Source organism: Manis pentadactyla, chromosome 1 (assembly GCF_030020395.1).
Source record: "Manis pentadactyla isolate mManPen7 chromosome 1, mManPen7.hap1, whole genome shotgun sequence".
Taxonomy (NCBI): domain Eukaryota; kingdom Metazoa; phylum Chordata; class Mammalia; order Pholidota; family Manidae; genus Manis; species Manis pentadactyla.
The window spans coordinates 165,392,818-165,411,318 of NC_080019.1; the positions used below are offsets into that span (position 1 = coordinate 165,392,818).

Below are 18,501 nucleotides of genomic sequence, written 5' to 3' on the forward strand. Positions count from 1 at the left end.
TATTCTTAAGGATTTGATTTACTCATTACCCTACTAACAGACTTCAGGCTGTTTTCAGTTTTTCACTATTATAAAATATAGCAGTAAATGCCCTGTACATATTTCAGTATATGTTTGCATTTACTGAGACTAGCATGTCCCATTTTTAAAATAAGGGTAATTGTAAATAATAAAGATTGGTATGCTAGTTAAGGAAAAAAGAACCTCATAAAAGAGAACATGTATGTTAATATCCCTCTTCTTCATTCTACCCATTTTCTGATGTAATGAAATATATTTGGCATGGAATGTTACTTCCTAAAATCTGAAGCTGGTGGATTGTAACTGTGTGTTCCTTATAGGTGACTGGCATAGCCTGGACCATGCCAGCGCCTGTGGGAGAAAGTGGGCCTCCCAGTGCAAGTGTGGGAAGTGATTCCCCCATGATGAACTGGGAGAGGATTACAGACAGGCTGAAAACTGCCTTTCCTCAACAGACCAGGTACTTTAGTTTTTATTTAGTGGGGAGTACAGATCATACTCTATAACTTTGATAGCCATAGTTAGAGCAATGAAACGTTTCAGAGAAACATAACATGCACAAAAAAGTATAGATATTTCCTTAACAGGGCCTTGGTAAGGAAAATGGATTTATCAGAAGGGATAGTGTTCAGTATAACTGCTGAACCCCTTCACTAAAGTTATTAGTCTTAAATGATAATAGAACAAATTTTTTAATTTAGGTTTGCTCATTTACTAAAACTAGTTGTAAACCTCTCTAATTTAATGCCACCAGCCGCAATAATTATCTTAATAACCTATTTCCAAAGTGAATTTTAAGTTGATGTATGCTATATAAGCACATCATCAGGTTTTAGTCCCCATTTCTTTAATTTTATTGAGACTCCTTACAGTTTCTTTGTTAAAAGAGAACACAGTTAAACTGCAAGAAATCGTGATTTTACTGTGCTTATCACAGTTCTGACTTTAGCAGAAAGATATTTAATTCTTCTCTAGAAATGAAGTTTCTTTTATCTTTACTCATACCTGAGGAAATAATTCTAGATTTCACCAATATTTTCATTTGAAGACTAACACTTATTTAATGTACATAGTGTTTTGCTTTGAGATTAGATTATGGTGTTACAAATATACTAGTGAATAGATTATGCAAATAGAACTGTAATACAATTGTTATAAATATGTATGTATAAAATGAAAATAGTAAATCAAAGGCAGTTTTACAAGGCTGATGACATGACACTTAATTTGGGAAAGAAAAATATTTCATCCCACCCTATTCTGCCAAAATTGTATATGGAGGCTTTGGGTCAGTGGACCATGAAGTTGAAAAGGAACATATTGATTAAAATATTCCTAGGTTTACCACATAATTAATGTGTCTTTTAATCTTCACTTTCCTGTTTTGTATAACGTTTTTGTTTGAGTTTTACAAAAGTGAAACTGTTAACACTGATAGAGGAGAGAGGGACCACTAGTACATTACATAATTTAGAAGGAGAATTACAGTCATCAGTAAGAGATCACTGAGGGATATGATAAAAAAGCTCAGTATGTAAGTAAGCAGATAAACTAAATTTTCACACAGTGCACTTCCAGAAATAGTCTGATTTGGGGAAAGAAACAAATATTAAATTTCATCACTCATGAGCAGAATAAGTATCATTAATGAATACAGGAGTTTTCATTCTGGTTGGAGAAAAATGCAGATAGACTTGTGATCACTTTAAAAAATCAGATCTAAAGGTTCATATCTGTTTGCTGCATATCAATGATATGACAGGATTTTATATGGTATTGGGGGGGCATATCCTCAAGGGAGTAAGGAAAATTATCACTGCTCTTTCCTTGATCTCTTTTAGAAAGGAGCTTACAGATTTCTTAAAGAAATTGAAGGATGCTCATGGGAAGTCCTTATCTGGACTGACATTTGATGAAATTGTTAACAAGATTTCCCAATTTATTGACCCCAAGAGATCACAGGTAAAAAGAAACAAAACATATCTCTCTGCCCTAATGTCTAATAGTTTAACGTCTTAATTATCTCTATAACATGTTCAGAAAAATCATTAACATGTAATCGTATTAAATCACCTTTTAACAATGAACAATTCAACTTGTAAAATGGTACAGGAAGTCTTTTTGAAACACCACCCCATCATTCTAGACTACAATTGGCTTTCAAATTTACTGTACGTTACTTCGAATGATTCTGAAGGGAGAGATTTTTTTCTGATTTTCTGCAGACTTGTTTTAATTAAAAGGGCATACAGAGTTATCTTTGTCTTTACCTGTCTCTGAGTATTAATCAATACCACTAACATTTTGTTTCAAGATTTCTCATGAATCTGATTGACCTTTACCCTTTTGCTAATTTTTACTATACCCTCAGTTCTTCCTGTTTTAGAACACCTCTTTAAAAAAATAATTTATTTTCAGTGTCAAGGACAATCAGTGCCCAATGGTAACTGTGTTTCACCCAGCCACACTCCACCACAATCTAATGCTGCCCAGCCCCCCAAACCAGCCTGGAGGCCCCTTGGTTCACAAGGTCCTGCCGCATGGGAAGGAGCCAGTAATTTGGTGAGACTGAGACTGTTGATTTTAAATACATTTAAGTTTGGGAGAAAGAAATGAGTTGAATTTAACTTTATGTGTATTTTCCCCTAGGATAATGAAGAAGAAGAAGAGGAGCCCTGTGTGATCTGTCATGAGAACCTCTCTCCAGAAAACCTCTCAGTTTTGCCTTGTGCTCACAAATTCCACTCTCAGGTAACCCTTTAAACTTACTTTTTAATATTTTACCATAAATCAACTAAGCATGATTCATACTGCCTCACTTGAAATCATACATCATACATCGTCATGAAGCATGCATCATCATCCATTGCTGTGCCATGAATCCCACTGGATAGAACTCTGGGCACTTGGGTACCACACAGAAGCACCTGTTACCCCTTACTTAGGCGTGGATTGCACTGTACTTTCTCCAATCTCCATATACCTTCCAGAAGAAGGGACAACAATGAAACTGCAATGGCACAGAGCAGGCAGCTTCCTTGAGTAGACCTGGGGAGAATGTTGATTGACACGGCAGTTCAGTGGCAGTTGAGCAGCAGTGCCACTTCGTCTTGACATGGTAAAAATAACACATAGTGTCCTTTGTCCACACCTAATGATGGCCCCCCGCTACCATTATAAACATAAGACTTACCTTAACAGTCTGCCCAGACTCCTGTATTTCCTTTTAAGATGTTCAGCCTTAAATTGTGATGTTAGAAATACATAAGACTGGCATATCTTGTTGATTCTTGGCAGCTTGTGTAGATTAATTCCTGCTGTTGCTGCTGTGCAGATGTTATTGACAGACAACTTGTGATCTGAGTTTTCTGTGGCAGAAATGTAATTTGACTCAGGAAAAGGTAATTTTACACAAGGATTGCTTCTCAGGGAAATGAACAATAGCCAGCTCATTCGAGTTGTAGCTGTAAAGCATCATTGCAAAGATATGTAATATCTGGTATAGAATTACATTTTGCATCTGCTCTGATATGAAGAGAGATATGCACGAAATGGCTAATCCCAAAAGATCAGGAAAGATACTTAGCTTCCTGACTTTCCCATTTGAAGTTTTTAAAGTCCTAATCATTTAGAAAATAAATGTTTCACAAAACTTATTTTTTCTTTGCCATTGCCCATTGAATAGAAAGCACTTAATTTATTCAGGCTATTTTTTAGGGCTAGATGTAGTGTGCCTCATAGCTTGTGCCTGTTATTAATGTTCTCTCATCTGACCTGGCTCTCCATTATTCATACAGGTAGAAATGGTTTGTTTTTGGAGAGGCAATTTTCAAGCAAATGACTTAAAAGATAGTTCATAGCCAGAGTACTACCACTGTTATCAAAGCAAGAGCAATCTGAGGTGTATATCCATCATCTAGGGATTTTAACTTCAAAACAGCATAAGCACTTGATACATAGTATTGGTGACTTTTGTATGTTTAGTTATGGCTTCTTCTGAATTATAAATGAGAGCAATATATGAAAAAAGAGAAAATATATAGGTTTCCTCAACTTCTTTGTTAGGGAGAACTGCTCCTCATCTGGAAAACTGGAGCTGGGGAGAGGATCCTAATGGAATAAATTGGTTGAAAGGTGTTGTGCAGTTCCTAGCTGTATTGTTTAGCAGACCACAGAGAAGGTGCCATTATTGCAGCAGCTGGCTTGGTAACCCACATGTCAGATTTGTAACTCTTACACAGAGAGTAACAGCTGCCTCTGCTAGGTCAAACTGAGAGACTGACATGAATATTTTTGCTCCTTAGTGCATTAGACCTTGGTTGATGCAACAGGGGACATGCCCAACCTGCAGACTCCACGTTTTGCTACCAGAAGAATTTCCTGGTCACTCCAGCTGGCACTTGCCCAAGATCTGACCCAAGAGGTTGACTGTGCAAAGGAAATTCAGTTTTCAGACTCAAGAATTTAGTTCTGTCTTTTATTATGAGCTGATAGTGTGAATGATGTGTAGTAGTATGCTCTTCAAAATTGTGCAAAAAAAGCTAGCTGATCTCATCAAAGCTGCAGCCAAAGAGGAGAGGACAAAACTTCAGGACTTGTGAACTGAACTGAAAGGGCTTAAAGAAAATGGAATTTTAAACATCACATTATATTTGCCCTTATCTTCATAGGCACTTTTTTCCAACATAAACATGAAAGCTGTTAACATATCTTAGGATGTCTTTTCTTGTCTGTTTTCCTCCTTATTCCATTTATTATTTACTTTCTTCCAAGTATTCTACATTTGAATTACCTGAAATAGATTTAAGAGAAAAAGTAGAATAGTAAACAAATTGGAAAACTCCAGATTTTAGTGTACCTTTTAACTTGTAAAACTGTTTACAAAAAACATAATTCAATCATTAAATTTTATCTCTATTCTTTTCTGTCCTCTTAAATATGTACCCACAAAGAGATTATGAGCTGCCTGAGAGTAGGGACCATACAGTGGTGTGTTGGAGCTGGCTTACAATGACTTGTGGGAGATGGTGATTGTTTAAGTTTCAGGAATCTTGTAAGCCAGTTACCAGGTTCTTGGTAGCTTGAAATCTGCCATACAGTATTTTTACCCTTGAAGTTGGTAAATGCTATAAGGACCCCTTCCCCTCAAGAACTGGTTGTTAAACGTTTACTAGCACACCACTGGGACTGTCTGGTCCTCATATGTGTTCCCAATGCTACACAGTAGGTGCCAGCATAATATCTCAGAAGTAGAAAACAGAAAAGGAGTTAATGTGCAAATTTAAGTCACTTGCTCTGTTGAATAATTGACATCTTAAGTTCATTTATAAACATTCTCATTGGACTTTATCATTTACACTTTGGAGGAATTTTTTTTTTCTTAAAATTTCCTGTTTCATTTTCTCACACTGGAGGGTATGGGGAACTTTTTATGTGTAACTGCTTCTTAGAACAAAGCTAATACCCAGTGGGTTAAATTGCATATCTAAAGCTTGTTACTGAGAATTTTCTTTCTTGGAGGTTAAAAGCCTATTCTGAAAATAAGTATTGTGTAAATGCTGTAAGTGTTGTACATGTCTCTAGTTACAAAATTTTTAAAATTCAGTTACTTTGTAAGACAAATGTTACTTGGTCATGTTCTTTTCCATGAATTAATGGAATTGAGACTGTGAATTAAGTGTTTGCTGACTCAGCAACTATTTTATCTGTATATTTCAGTGCAGATGTATCTTGAAGTTACTTTAAATCTCTATTTAAAACTGCTTTTTCTGTAATTGTATACTAAATATTTTTTTTCTGTAATGACAATAAACTGGAAAATGTAAAGGAAAAATATCCAAAAATGAAGGAAGTCATCTAGACACATAAAATGCTAAGACTGTCTCAGAATTGAAAAATTCAGAAATGATAGAGCCTTTGATAATTATTTTAACAGCTCAAGTTCACGGTCATATAGCAAATTACTTTGTAAAACAAATGTTTCTTATTTTATGTTTACACCTGCAGTTTCATACAGGAATGTTTCTTAATTGAGCTATTTGTGTACTATCAGTTTAAATGTATCCTGAAACAACTTTAAACCTCTTATTTCAAACATCTATTTGTTTAGTAGTGCTTAAGTTATTTTTCTGTTATGAGAAAGATTAGGAAAATATCCAAGAATGCAGTCATCTAAACTTATAAAATGCCAAGGGTGTATTTTGGAATCATAGAATGGCAGAGCTTATAGGGTCTTTAATAATCCTCTAGTATATCCCCTCATTTTATAGGTACACCTTGTCCAAGATCATGTGGTTAATTAGCAGCTGAGACAGTCCTAATATTTGAAGATCCTGACACTCAGTCACATGCTTCCTCCCCAAACTCATACTGCAAGATTGTAATGGTGCTGACCTGCCATTCTTGTCTTCAAGGATGAGACCAAACTACTTAACGTAATAGCTGACATATAGTGTAAATGTAGTAGGACCGTGGTCTTGAAAGTCATGTCCAGTTCTACAGATGCTGAAGGTATTGGGACTGTTATGCCATGGCTGCTGAAGGATCCAGAAACCATCCTGCCCAGAAATCCAATGAGGCAAGTGGCAATATTTCCATCAAAAACAGTCTGTCAGTATCCAGTAGTACCACAGCATCTGCTGTCAGAAGATGTCTTGTAATGTTTCCTTCACATTTATACCCACATGTATAACATTTTTCAGCTTTTATGAAAATGTGTTTTTTAACCTCATCTGATCCTCTATTAATGCTGGAATGGATATTCTCTCCTTATTTTACAGATGATTGTTGAAGGTCATAGCCTCATTGTGGCCTCCTGGGATTTGAATGCAGATCTGTCCTCCAGCTGTTCTCTCCCAGTAATTCACAGCTGCATCCGTATTTTGGATTGACTTTGTGCAAACAAAAAAAAGGAGTTTTTCTTGCTCTTAAATAATATTTTGCAAAATAAGAAAATGAAGCAAATGGTAAACCAATGATTGAATTGGACTAGGAACATAGTAATTAGTGTTTAAAAATACATAATAGGGGTAGGACATGGTGAGAAAAGTTTGATTGACTTTCCCTCCTATGTCTTGGTTTGCTTGGGATGTTCCTGTTAATTCATGGTGTTTGACATAATAAGTGCCCCCTTTCACTTTCAACAGTGTCCCAGTCTGGATGATCAGTTATATCTTGTAGATAATCCTGGGAAGGTAGGCTTTTTTTTAAAGCCAGATTCAAATTTAGCAAGAATCCTCCGAAAGTCATAGAATCCATATTAAAAATGCTCTTGGATACCTTATTACATTGCCTTTCATGTGTAAATGCTAGGATTATAGTAGCTGAGGAATAACTGGTTTATAGCCAGGTAAAAATAATGAATTAATATTATTTATTGTAAAGATACAGTTTCTGATTTTCTTCAGTCAGCAATTTTCAGAGATAACAGGCTCTTGCTCTTAAGTCTGAATACTGGGGCACATCACACTTACACAGTTTGTTTACAAAGCATATTCCAAGAGGCCATCTGGGAATCTATGTTTGGAACAAGCACCCGAGGTATTCTGAAGCATGCTAAAGTTTGAAAATCCTTGGTGGTGTAGAATGTAGCATTCTCAGGCAGATATAGGTTTGAATTTTTGAATTCCATCTTTAGCATGTTGTGTGATCATGAATAAATTATTTTCTCAACCAAATCCTCTTCTGTAAAATGGGGGAAAAAACTCTTTGCCTGACAGCTGATAAATGACCATTTATTAGTCATCATTCCCAAATCAGCAAACCTTCCATTAGTTATTCAACCTGTTTGAATGCACTTCTTGATAAAATTCTTAGATTTTATTTTTGATCTTTAACTACCATTATTAAAATGAAAAGAGAAAAGAATATAATTATCAGTCCTACTTCTGGGCCTAGATGGTGACCACAGACTTCCAGATCTTCCCCATGGGCTATTGACTGATCATCAGCCAAGCTGGGCTCACCATTGATGTTCAGAACATTGCTAGCACCTCAAGTTATAGCTGAACATGTATGGCTGAAGGAAAGTTGGCAGATGAAGCCCTAATGAGCATTGTGGCCAACCTCTTGTATAGGGAATACTTTGTTCCCTAATACACTGAGCCAGTCATTGCTGGGTTGGATGCATAGACTTTATGTCTATCCTTTGCTCTCTAGACTTCATTGGCTGCCCCACAGTGACTGATGACCTGTGGTCAATGGCACCTGTGCTGAACAAATGTACAGGATGTGTGAGACCTTCTGGGAACCCAACATGGAGCCCGAACATCTATTTGAAACCATCTCACAAGTCCCGCTGAATGTTCTAGACCAGAATACAGTGTCAGGTGTAGGAGTCATAGTCCATGTCATTGAGAAGGACAGAGTCACCACCAAGACACTGAAGGTGACAAATAAACTAACCCTCTTTTTCCAGAGCCCACTTTTTAAAAATTGTTTTTCCTTACACATACATACAAACTGTCTTACACAATACACAAAAATTAACTCAATATGGAGTTTTGAGTTAGGTGATAAAGACTTGAATATAATATCTGAAATCATAAAACTAGAAGAAAACATAAGCAGTAAGCTCCTTGACATCATCTTGGTGATGATTTTTTTTGGATCTGACACCAAAAAAGGCAACAAAAGTAAAATCAAGTAGGACTACATCAAACTAAAAAGCTGCATGGCCAAAGAAACCATCAAAAAAATGAAAAGGCAACCTACTGAATGGGAGAACATGTTTGCAAATCATAATTGAAAAGAGGTTAATATCCAATACCTATAAAGAACTCCTTTAACTCAACAACAAAATAATCCAGTTAAGAAAAAGGCAGAAGAATAGACATTTTCCTAAAGACATAGAGATGGCCAACAGGTTATATGAAAAGATTCTCAGTATCACTAATCATCAGGGAAATGCAAATCAAAACCATAATGAGATAATCACTTCACACTTCTTAGGTTACTAAAACGGCAAGATAACATGTTGGCATAAATATGGAGAAAAGAGAACCCTTGTACAGTGTTGTTAGGTATGTGAGTTAGTACAACCAGTATGGGAAACAGTATAGAGATTCATCAAAAAATTAAACTACAAGATGATCCAGCAATTCTGGGTATTTATTGGAAGAAAAAACTAATTCAAAAAGAAATTGAACCCCTATGTTGTAACATTTATAAGAGCCAAGACGTGAAAACAACCTAAGTGTCTACTGATAAATTAATGAATTTAAAAAAATGTATACATATATAATGGAATATTGTCCAGCCATAAAACGAATTAAATCTTGCCATTTGCAACAATATGGATGGACCTTGAGGGCACTATGCTAAGTGAAATAAGTCAGACAAAAACAAATACTGTATGATCTTACTTTTATGTAGAAACAGAAAACCCAAGATCAAAGATACAGAGAACAGATTGGTGGTTGCCATGGGCAGGTGAAAATGAGCGAAGGGGGGTCAAAAGTTACAGATTTCTGTTTATAAAAGTCCTGGGGATGTAATCTACAGCATGATGACTACAATTAACAATTACCATATTATATGTTTGAAAGTTGCAAAAGGGGATCTTAAAAGTAGTGGATCTCATCACAAGAAAAAAAAATTGTAACTCTATGGTGAAGGATTTTAAGTAGACTTCAGATGATCATTTTGCAATATATACAAATAGCAAATCATATGTTGTTATTCCTGAAACTAATATGTTATATGTCTATTGTACCTCAATAAAAATAATTTTAAATGAAGGGAGTAGCACTTATAATTTCTTTCAAGAAGTTTTCCTTTGCATTCACCTCTTGGCTAACTATTTGACACAAAAGGCCTAGCTTTTGACATGCCTTTGTCACTTCTGGCTTTTGTGTTGAGGTAAGAAACATGAAGTGACTCCCTTTTTCACTTGACCACATAGAGGCCATTGTAGGTTTATTAATTGGTTTGACTTGAATATTGTTGTGTCTCAGAACAGGGAGGCCCAGGAGAGGGAGAAAGATGGGGTAACGCTATTCAGTGGAGCAGAACACACAATTATCAGTTGTTTGCCCACTTAAATGAGCACAGTTCATGGCACCCCAAAACAGTTCAATAGTACCATCAGAGAAAGGTCTGTGACAAAAGCTATTCCTCAGCAACTAAAAATGAAACCTTTTAATTGTAATTTTAATGAAGAGTGAATTGTTTTAATAAATTATGGACACATTACCAAACTGTTATAAAATAAACCTAAAAAGAAATTGAAAGCCAACATATTTATTGGGTATATATTTTTAAATAGCCAGCACCTCTCACTACCCTCTGCCCAACTCCATCTTTAGTCAAGAGTTGGTTGATAGATGCTCCTTGAAGGCATGACAATAGCATAGATCATTGCATAAGATCATAATTATTGTGTTTATTGAGTTCTTGTTAATGCTGGTCAAATGAAAGGACTATTTTTAGATTGGTGTACATCAAGAAGCATAGGCAAGATCCCTGGCCTAAAGGAGCTAAGTCTTACAAGCAAGCATCTCAATCTCTCAAAAGATGACTAGTATTAAAATGCAACATACATTCAGTGTCAGATGAATTACACAGACTTGCTATAAGAGTTTGCTCATTGCCAAGCTGGGGGAATCAGCTTCTCTTTGAAAATGGAGGAACAGGACTGGCTCTTGTTGATTTTCACTCTATCAGGATCCTACCTTGGTTCCATCCACCTGGAATATTCTTTTCTTAGACTGCATGTTTCACTCTCTTTCCGTTCTCTGCTTAAATGTGACATCAATAGCTTTCCTTGACTACTATGATAAAAATAGACCTCTTCCCTACCACAAATACTATTTTTCCCTTGTTATCTGAAATTCAATTACTGTATTTAGCACAAGATTCATGACAGCAGAAATCTCCTGTCTTGAACAAATCTCTTGTTCAACATTGTCTAGCCATTGCCTAAAACATTACCTGCCACAAACTAGGTACTCAGTAAACATTTGTTGAGTAAATAAGCCTTGTCAGCCAAGTGGAACTTACATAAGAGGACAGTAGCCATTCTAGGCAAGGACAAGGGCTTGAAAAGCAAGTGCTACTTAGAAAGTTCTTCTGAATCATGGTCCATATATGACTTTCTACTCTTCATGGGAATTTCAGTAATATAGGAGAAACTGGTAAAATACTGATGAACAGTGCAAAGGATTGGGCTTGCCATTATAATAATCCCTAGTTGATTTGTAGCCAGTGAAACTTTTTGCTGGGTCTGCTAATTATCCCTGAGCAAAGCTTATTGAAGAGACTTGGTTGGGTCATGAGATACACAATTTTACAAAGCATGTGATAGAAATATTGATGAGACTTTCAAAATAATTGGTTTATTTTTTCAGGATTTCCATGAACAAAAAAGAAAGACTAAAAATTATGACAAAGGATGAAAATGAAACCAAAGTATAATTTATTAAGGTTGATGAAACTTTTTGGCAAAACTGTATTACTCAGATTTCTTCCCAAATACTACCAATTTCTTCTCCCAAAAGGCCTGAGTAGACAAAATCCCACAAAACTGTAAAAAAGCCACTGAAGAAATGACAAACCTGAGTGCTCTTCACTGTCAGCATCAGTGCTGCCCAGTCTATGCCACAAGATAGTGTCTGGCCTGGTCTATTTGGGTTTTTTAGCATGAGTCGGCATTTCTTCAAGATAGGAAGCAAACAGGATTTTCTCACATTCATGTTTTGAATGGTTAAAGCTCATCAAAAGGCATGATTTATGATAGGGCCAGCCATCACAGAGTGGGGCTATACACCAACATATTAGACCTTTGATAGAATTTTACTAAAGACTACTTTAAAACCATTTATTTATTTTAGTAATATATGTTTTTCATTAAAAATTAATGCATGCCGATTATAAATTTCAGACTAGAAACATACGAGAAAAAAATAATGTATCATCCATAGTTCCAGCCCCTAGAATATCTTCTATTTCAACATGTATGTATATATAATCTTGTTTAAATTTATATTTAATGCCAAGTTTCATTGTGTAAATATAACAAAAAATTCAAAAATCACTCTCAATTCTTTGTTCTAATAAACCTAATGCTACTGAACTTTAATTTTTTTCTAGTCCTGATCCACATGCAAATGGCTGAGGTATAATTGTAGCATCAGTACAGTTTAATGTTGTTTTTGTCATTTGTCATTCATAGTAAAAAAAAAGAAATCCATCTTCTACTGCATAAACACAAGGATGAAACCTATACATCCAGAATTATAACTTCCATGCTCTGGTAGAGTCAACCTTGTAGCTCCAATCCTATTAACAACTTTAGTCTCTGGTTCAGGGAAACATATTTATCCAGCTTTTTTCTTAAGATAAGTCATACTGGCAACAATTTGATGATTTTCCAGTTCTAAATATATTCAATCTGGTGGCTTATAGAATAATGGGGTTTAGTCTTTGTCTTACACAGTTTCTTATGTTAAGATCTTTTGGACATAAGCAAGGCTTTTTCCTTCTGGAATTTATTTAAAATGAATTAAAATATTGTATAAGAAGGTTTGGATTTTTCTTTTTATTTACTTAGTTTTGTTTACATAGTCTTGCAAAGTTTTCTTTGTTACTACTACTTATTTCAGAAAAAGCAAAGTTTGACTTAAAACTATTGCTTCAATTCTAAGGCATTCCCATAAACCCATATTTTGGTATATCAAAATATAAAAGTATTTTTCATAGAAAGAGTCATTTAAAATGTTACATAATTTCACATATAAGGTCAGAATGGAGTTTCAGAATAATGAAACAACCAGAACTTAAGATAGCAATGTACTGGACAATAGATCCATGGAGAAGAAGGACCATCATTTACTACACATTTAAAGTTTAGGGTGTATCAGATTATTAGAAAGTTCATCAGGAAATAAAAGTATTTAAAATCTTCTGTTTTTGATGGGGAAGCTGGTATCTGTAACACTTTAGTTGAGAAAAATATATATATAAACTAGATAATTAAAATAACAAACATTGGAGAATAATTTAAAAAGCCAGTTTAGAATTATGGTTCCAGAGAGAAAGCAAGTCTGCCATTTCAACTCAAGGCATATTGAAGGCTCAGGGCATGGATGCTGAGAAGTAACTACATATTGCTCAAGAAAGTATTGGATTAAGGAGACAAAAATAAAATGGAGTTCAGGGCTACTAACAACTAGAATCTAAGATACCAATGTCCCAGAGATGAAAGAACTGTAGAGAAGTGAGACTGACATTATGCATTTTTCCCATGGAAGTAATTGCTAATTTCTAAACTGTACAAGTGTCAGACAAGAATCCAGAAGTTAAGAAGAAAGTTATTGCTAAAAGGCTATAAAGCTAAGCTGAGATTTAGGCATTCTGATTCTAGAGCAAAACTTATGTGGAAAAAAACAGCTGGATGGAAGTGTCCTGGGACACTTATCCCAGCAGCTGTGAATCCTGGGGAACTCTGGGCGCCCGAATCCCCGCAGCGCAGCTCGGAGGCCCCTCACCACGATAAACAGCCTCCCGCCTGTTCCCCCTCTGATGGGCTCCACCATATTGGAGCAGCCTGAGGCAGGCCATGCCCATAACAACTGCAGAGCTAAATAAACTCCATAGCAGCTGGGCAAGATCAGAAGCCCCATCTGCATGCAGCTGCCCAGCACAAGCTGATAGAGGCCGCTGTTCTCGCAGGAGAGGAAGGCCACAAACGGGCAAGAAGGGACTTTCTCTTACCCAACACATGCGCCAGCTCCCCACAAATATATCTATTGCCATGAAAAGGCAGAAGAAATTGATACAGACCGAGATCACAGAGGCAAACCCTGAGAAGGAGATAGACCTAACCAGTCTTCCTGAAAAAGAATTAAAAATAAAGCTCATAACCATGCTGATGGAGCTGCAGAGAAATATGCAAGAGCTAAGGGATGAAGTCCGGAGGGAGATTACAGAAATGAAACAATCTCTGGAAGGATTTATAAACAGGATGGATAAGATGCAAGAGGCCATTGATGGAATAGAAACCAGAGAACAGGAACACAGAGAAGCTGACGCAGAGAGAGATAAAAGGATCTCCAGGAATGAAACAATATTAAGAGAACTGTGTGACCAATCCAAAAGGAACAATATCCACATTATAGGGGTACCAGAAGAAGAAGAGAGAGAAAAAGGTATAGAAAGTATTTGAAGAAATAATTGCTGAAAACTTCCCCAAACAGGGGGAGGAAATAATCGATCAGCCATGGAAGTGTACAGAACTCCCAACAGAAAGGACCCAAGGAGGACAACACCAGGACACATAATAATTAAAATGGCAAAGATCAAGGACAAGGACAGAGTTTTAAAGGCAGCTAGAGAGAGGCAAAAGATCACCTACAAAGGAAAACCCATCAGGCTATCATCAGACTTCTCAACAGAAACCCTACAGGCCAGAAGAGAATGGCATGATATACTTAATGCAATGAAATAGAAGGGCCTTGAACCAAGAATACTGTATCCAGCATGACTATCATTTAAATATGAAGGAGGGATTAAACAATTCCCAGACAAGCAAAGGTTGAGGGAATTTTCCTCCCACAAACCACCTCTACAGGGTATTTTAGAGGGACTGCTCTAGATGGGAGCACTTCTAAGACTAAATAGATGTCACCAGAGAAAATAAAATCACAGCAAAGAAAGTAGACCAACCAAATACTAACTAAAGGCAAAAAATAAAATCAACTACCCACAAAAGCAGTTAAAGGAAGCACAAAAGAGCACAGAATAAAACAACCAACATATAAAGAACAGAGGAGGAGGAATAAGAAGGGAGAAAAATAAAGAATGACCAGACAGTGTTTAAAATAGCTCAATGAGTGAGTTAAGTTAGACAGTAAGATACTAAAGAAGCTAACCTTGAACCTTTGGTAACCACGAATCTAAAGCCTGCAATGGCAATAAGTACATATCTTTCAATAATCACCCTAAATGTAAATGGACTGAATGCACCAATCAAAAGACACAGAATAATAGAATGGATAAAAAAGCAAGACCCATCTCTATGCTGCTTACAAGAGACTCACCTCAAACCCAAAGACTATAGGAACAAAGAAAGACTGAAGGAACAAAACAGCAGCAGAATCATAGAACCTAAGAATGGACTAACAGTTACCAAAGGGAAAGGGACTGGGGAGAAAGGGAGGGAAGGGAAGGGAAGGATAAGTGTGGGGAGAAAGAAAGGGGGCATTACAATTAGCATGTATAATGTGGGGGGGGATGGGGAAGGCTGTGCAACACAGAGAAGACAAGTAGTGATTCTACAGCATCTTACTACGCTGATGGACAGTACTGTAATGGGGTTTGTGAGGGGGGATTTGGTGAAGGGGGACCCTAGTAAACATAATATTCTTCATTTAATTGTAGATTAATGACAACAAAATTAATTAATTAATTTTAAAAAATTCAGTTCCACAAGAATGTCCCCCACCCCAATTCAGATGCCAGTCACGGGTCCAGGTTGTCACCTGGGCTTCTAACCGTAAGTTAGAGGTTCCCCTTAGCTCCTTTTGGGGTATAATAATTAACTAGAATGATTTACAAAACTCAAGAAAACAGTTATTTACTAGTTCATTAAAAAGAATACAACTGAGGAACAGCCTGAAGGAAGAGATAGAGCAAGGTAGCAGGAAGTGGGGGCAGAGCTCCCATGCCCTTGCCAGGGATGCTGCCCTTCCAACCCTTCCATGTGTTCACCAGCCCATGTCTCTCAGAACCTTGTAGTTCAGAGACTCAACATAGCATGATTGATTGAATCTCTGGCCATTAGTGATTGACTCAGCTTCTAGCCCGTCTCCCCTCCTCATAGGTCAGGGAATATGGCTGAAAACTCCAGCCCTTTACACATGGCTGGTTTTCCTGACAGTCAGCCCCCATCCTTCCTTACAGGCTTTCCAAAAATTACCTTATTTACATTAAACCAGGTGTGGTTGAAAGGGGCTTGTTATGAATAAAAAAGATACCTTTATCACTCATCACTTAGGAACCTCCAATGGTTTTCAGGGCTCTGTGTGAAGAATGAGGGTGAAGACCAAATATATATTTCTTATGATCAAGTGCAGTGTCTCAGAATTGGACATCAGGGCTCAGAGATGATAGTCATTCCGCTGAGACCCCTAAGAATCTTAGGGGTAAGGACAAACCAGGAATAGACTTGATTGGATCAAAGTAATCTGCTCATGCTCTACTGTTGGAAGATAAAATATCTCTAAGGGAGATAACTATAATCTGGAGTCTTCTCAGTTATTTTATACATGAAAACTGGAATTCCACAAAGAAAATTATCAAGCCTGCTAAGAAATAGGACTAAGTGACTGTAAACCAAGAGATACTACAGACAACAGAAATAGACCCACAGGTATTCTAAATGTTGGAGTTATGAGACAAAACTCTAAAATAAATATAACATATATTCAAGAAGACAGAAGATAATATATTAGAATTTTATTAAGAATAAACATTTCAAAAAAAGGACAGACTTCCAATGGTAAAATAAATAAGTAACCGGGATGTAATGTATAGCATAAGGAATATAGTCAAGATATTGTAACAGCTTGGTAGGGTGATAGCTGGAACCTAGAATTATGTATATAAATGTTTTATCACTGTGTTGTACACTTGAAACTAATGTAATGTAATACTGTGCATCAACTACCCTTCAATAAAAAATAATTATCTAAAAAAAAAAGAATATACATTTCAAAACAAAATATTAAGTATAATTTAGCATTAATAGATGTGTTGAATGGTACAATAGACAGCAGAGAAGAGGAAGAAGACTGATAAATAGGAAGATACAGTGGTAGAAAATTGAAAATTCAGAAAAGTGTAAAAGTAAAATAACCTAACATATATGTAATTGTATTCCCAGAAAGAAAAGAGAGAATTGGTCAGAGTCTTATTTGAAGAGATAATAATTAAGAAATTTCCAAAACTGACAAAAGAAATCAAACCACAGATTGAGGAAGCTATTCAAACCCCAAGCAACATTTAGAAGAAGAGGAGAAGGTTGGGGACAGGGAAGGGGGAGCCAGGTAGGGGGAGGAACAGATGAGAAGAACCTGCTGCTACCAGACTCACATACACAGAGAAAAAGTGCTGGCTGGGAAAATAAGACATCTTAAAATATTACAGGATCTAAAGAAACTGTAATAAAACTGATAGCTGATTTTATACAAGAAACAATGGAAGCAAGAAGATAATGCACCGATGTGGCTAAATGCTGAAAAATAATAATGGCCAATTCAGAATCCTATTTCTAGTTAATATATCCTTTAAACAGGATCAATCAATGTCTCTCAGGCAAACAGAAATTGAATTTATTGCCTGTAGTCCCTCATTTACTAAAAAGAGTTCTTTAGGCAGAAGAAAAATGTTCCTAAATGGAAGCACTTTAATGCAGGAAAGAATAAACAGAACCCAAAGGGGTAAACAATCAAATAAGCCTGTATTAATATAAAATATTATAAAGCAATAACACATAAAGTTTAAAATAAACATTGAATGAAAACTTATGACAAAAAATGTAAAGATTGTGAGTTAAGATTCTTATGTTATTCAGGAAGTGATCAAATTTAGTTTTAACTAAATACTAACTCTAATTAGGATGCATATCATCTCAAGGATAAATTATAAAGAGAACATATTATCAAGCCAATAAAAATAAAAATGGGATAATAATACTTGATTAAGCCACAAGATGGCAAGAAAGAAAAAAAGAATGAAGGAAAAAGATCTAACATCCATAGAAATGGTAGTTTTAAGGGCAAATATATTGGTAAGTTACATTAAGTAACAGTGACCTAAATTTTCTAACTGAAAGATAAGGATTGCCAGCTCAGACAATAAAGATAAAAGAAACAAAAACAACAATAACTACTTTTTGTTTTGAAGGGAAACATCTTAAATATAAGAACACCTATATTGAAATTAAAAGTATGTAAAAAGTAATATGCAAATGTTAAACTTATTAGCTTGCCATATTTATATTAATATCAGATGAAATAATCTTTCAAGTAAGGATTTTTACTAGAGTGAGAGAGAGATACTGGTAAAATTTCACAATCCTCAATTTGGGCATATATAATAACAAGCCTTTATAAAACTGACATAAAGTAAAAGGAGCAATAGATGAATCCATAAACATAGTGGGATATTTCATATACATATCTCAATAATAGAATAAGCAGACCTTATTAACCTATATCAATACCTGCAGCATACATCTTTTCTTCAGCTACACTTGGAAAGCTGACCAAAGCATTCCATATACTGTGCCATAAAGCACTTATCAACAATGTTCAAAGAGCTGGAATAATACAAAGGATATTCTCTGATCACAGGAGACTTGAGCTAGAAGTCAATATCAAAAGTGAACATAAGGACTTCCAGTTTCTGGTCCAATATGAATGAATAGGGCTTACAGGCATCACTCTCAGCCTGACAATGAGAAAAGTGCTGAACAAACTGAAA

General features: G+C 35.9%; 1 protein-coding gene and 1 pseudogene across 2 annotated transcripts in view; both read left to right on the forward strand.

Annotated features, from left to right (window-relative positions):
• Nucleotides 1-5,854, forward strand: part of DZIP3 (DAZ interacting zinc finger protein 3) — a 103,545-nt gene extending 97,691 nt beyond the window's left edge. For both annotated transcript variants that reach the window (XM_057502441.1, XM_036930785.2), the window contains exons 28-32: nucleotides 342-481; nucleotides 1,863-1,983; nucleotides 2,440-2,583; nucleotides 2,671-2,772; nucleotides 4,326-5,854. In XM_057502441.1, coding sequence (XP_057358424.1) covers nucleotides 342-481; nucleotides 1,863-1,983; nucleotides 2,440-2,583; nucleotides 2,671-2,772; nucleotides 4,326-4,436 — 618 coding nt within the window. In that variant the 3' untranslated portion in view covers nucleotides 4,437-5,854. The remainder of the gene's footprint in view (nucleotides 1-341; nucleotides 482-1,862; nucleotides 1,984-2,439; nucleotides 2,584-2,670; nucleotides 2,773-4,325) is intronic.
• A 2,063-nt stretch (nucleotides 5,855-7,917) lies between these two features.
• Nucleotides 7,918-9,758, forward strand: LOC130683808 (proteasome subunit beta type-3-like; annotated as a pseudogene).
• Nucleotides 9,759-18,501: the final 8,743 nt, after the last annotated feature.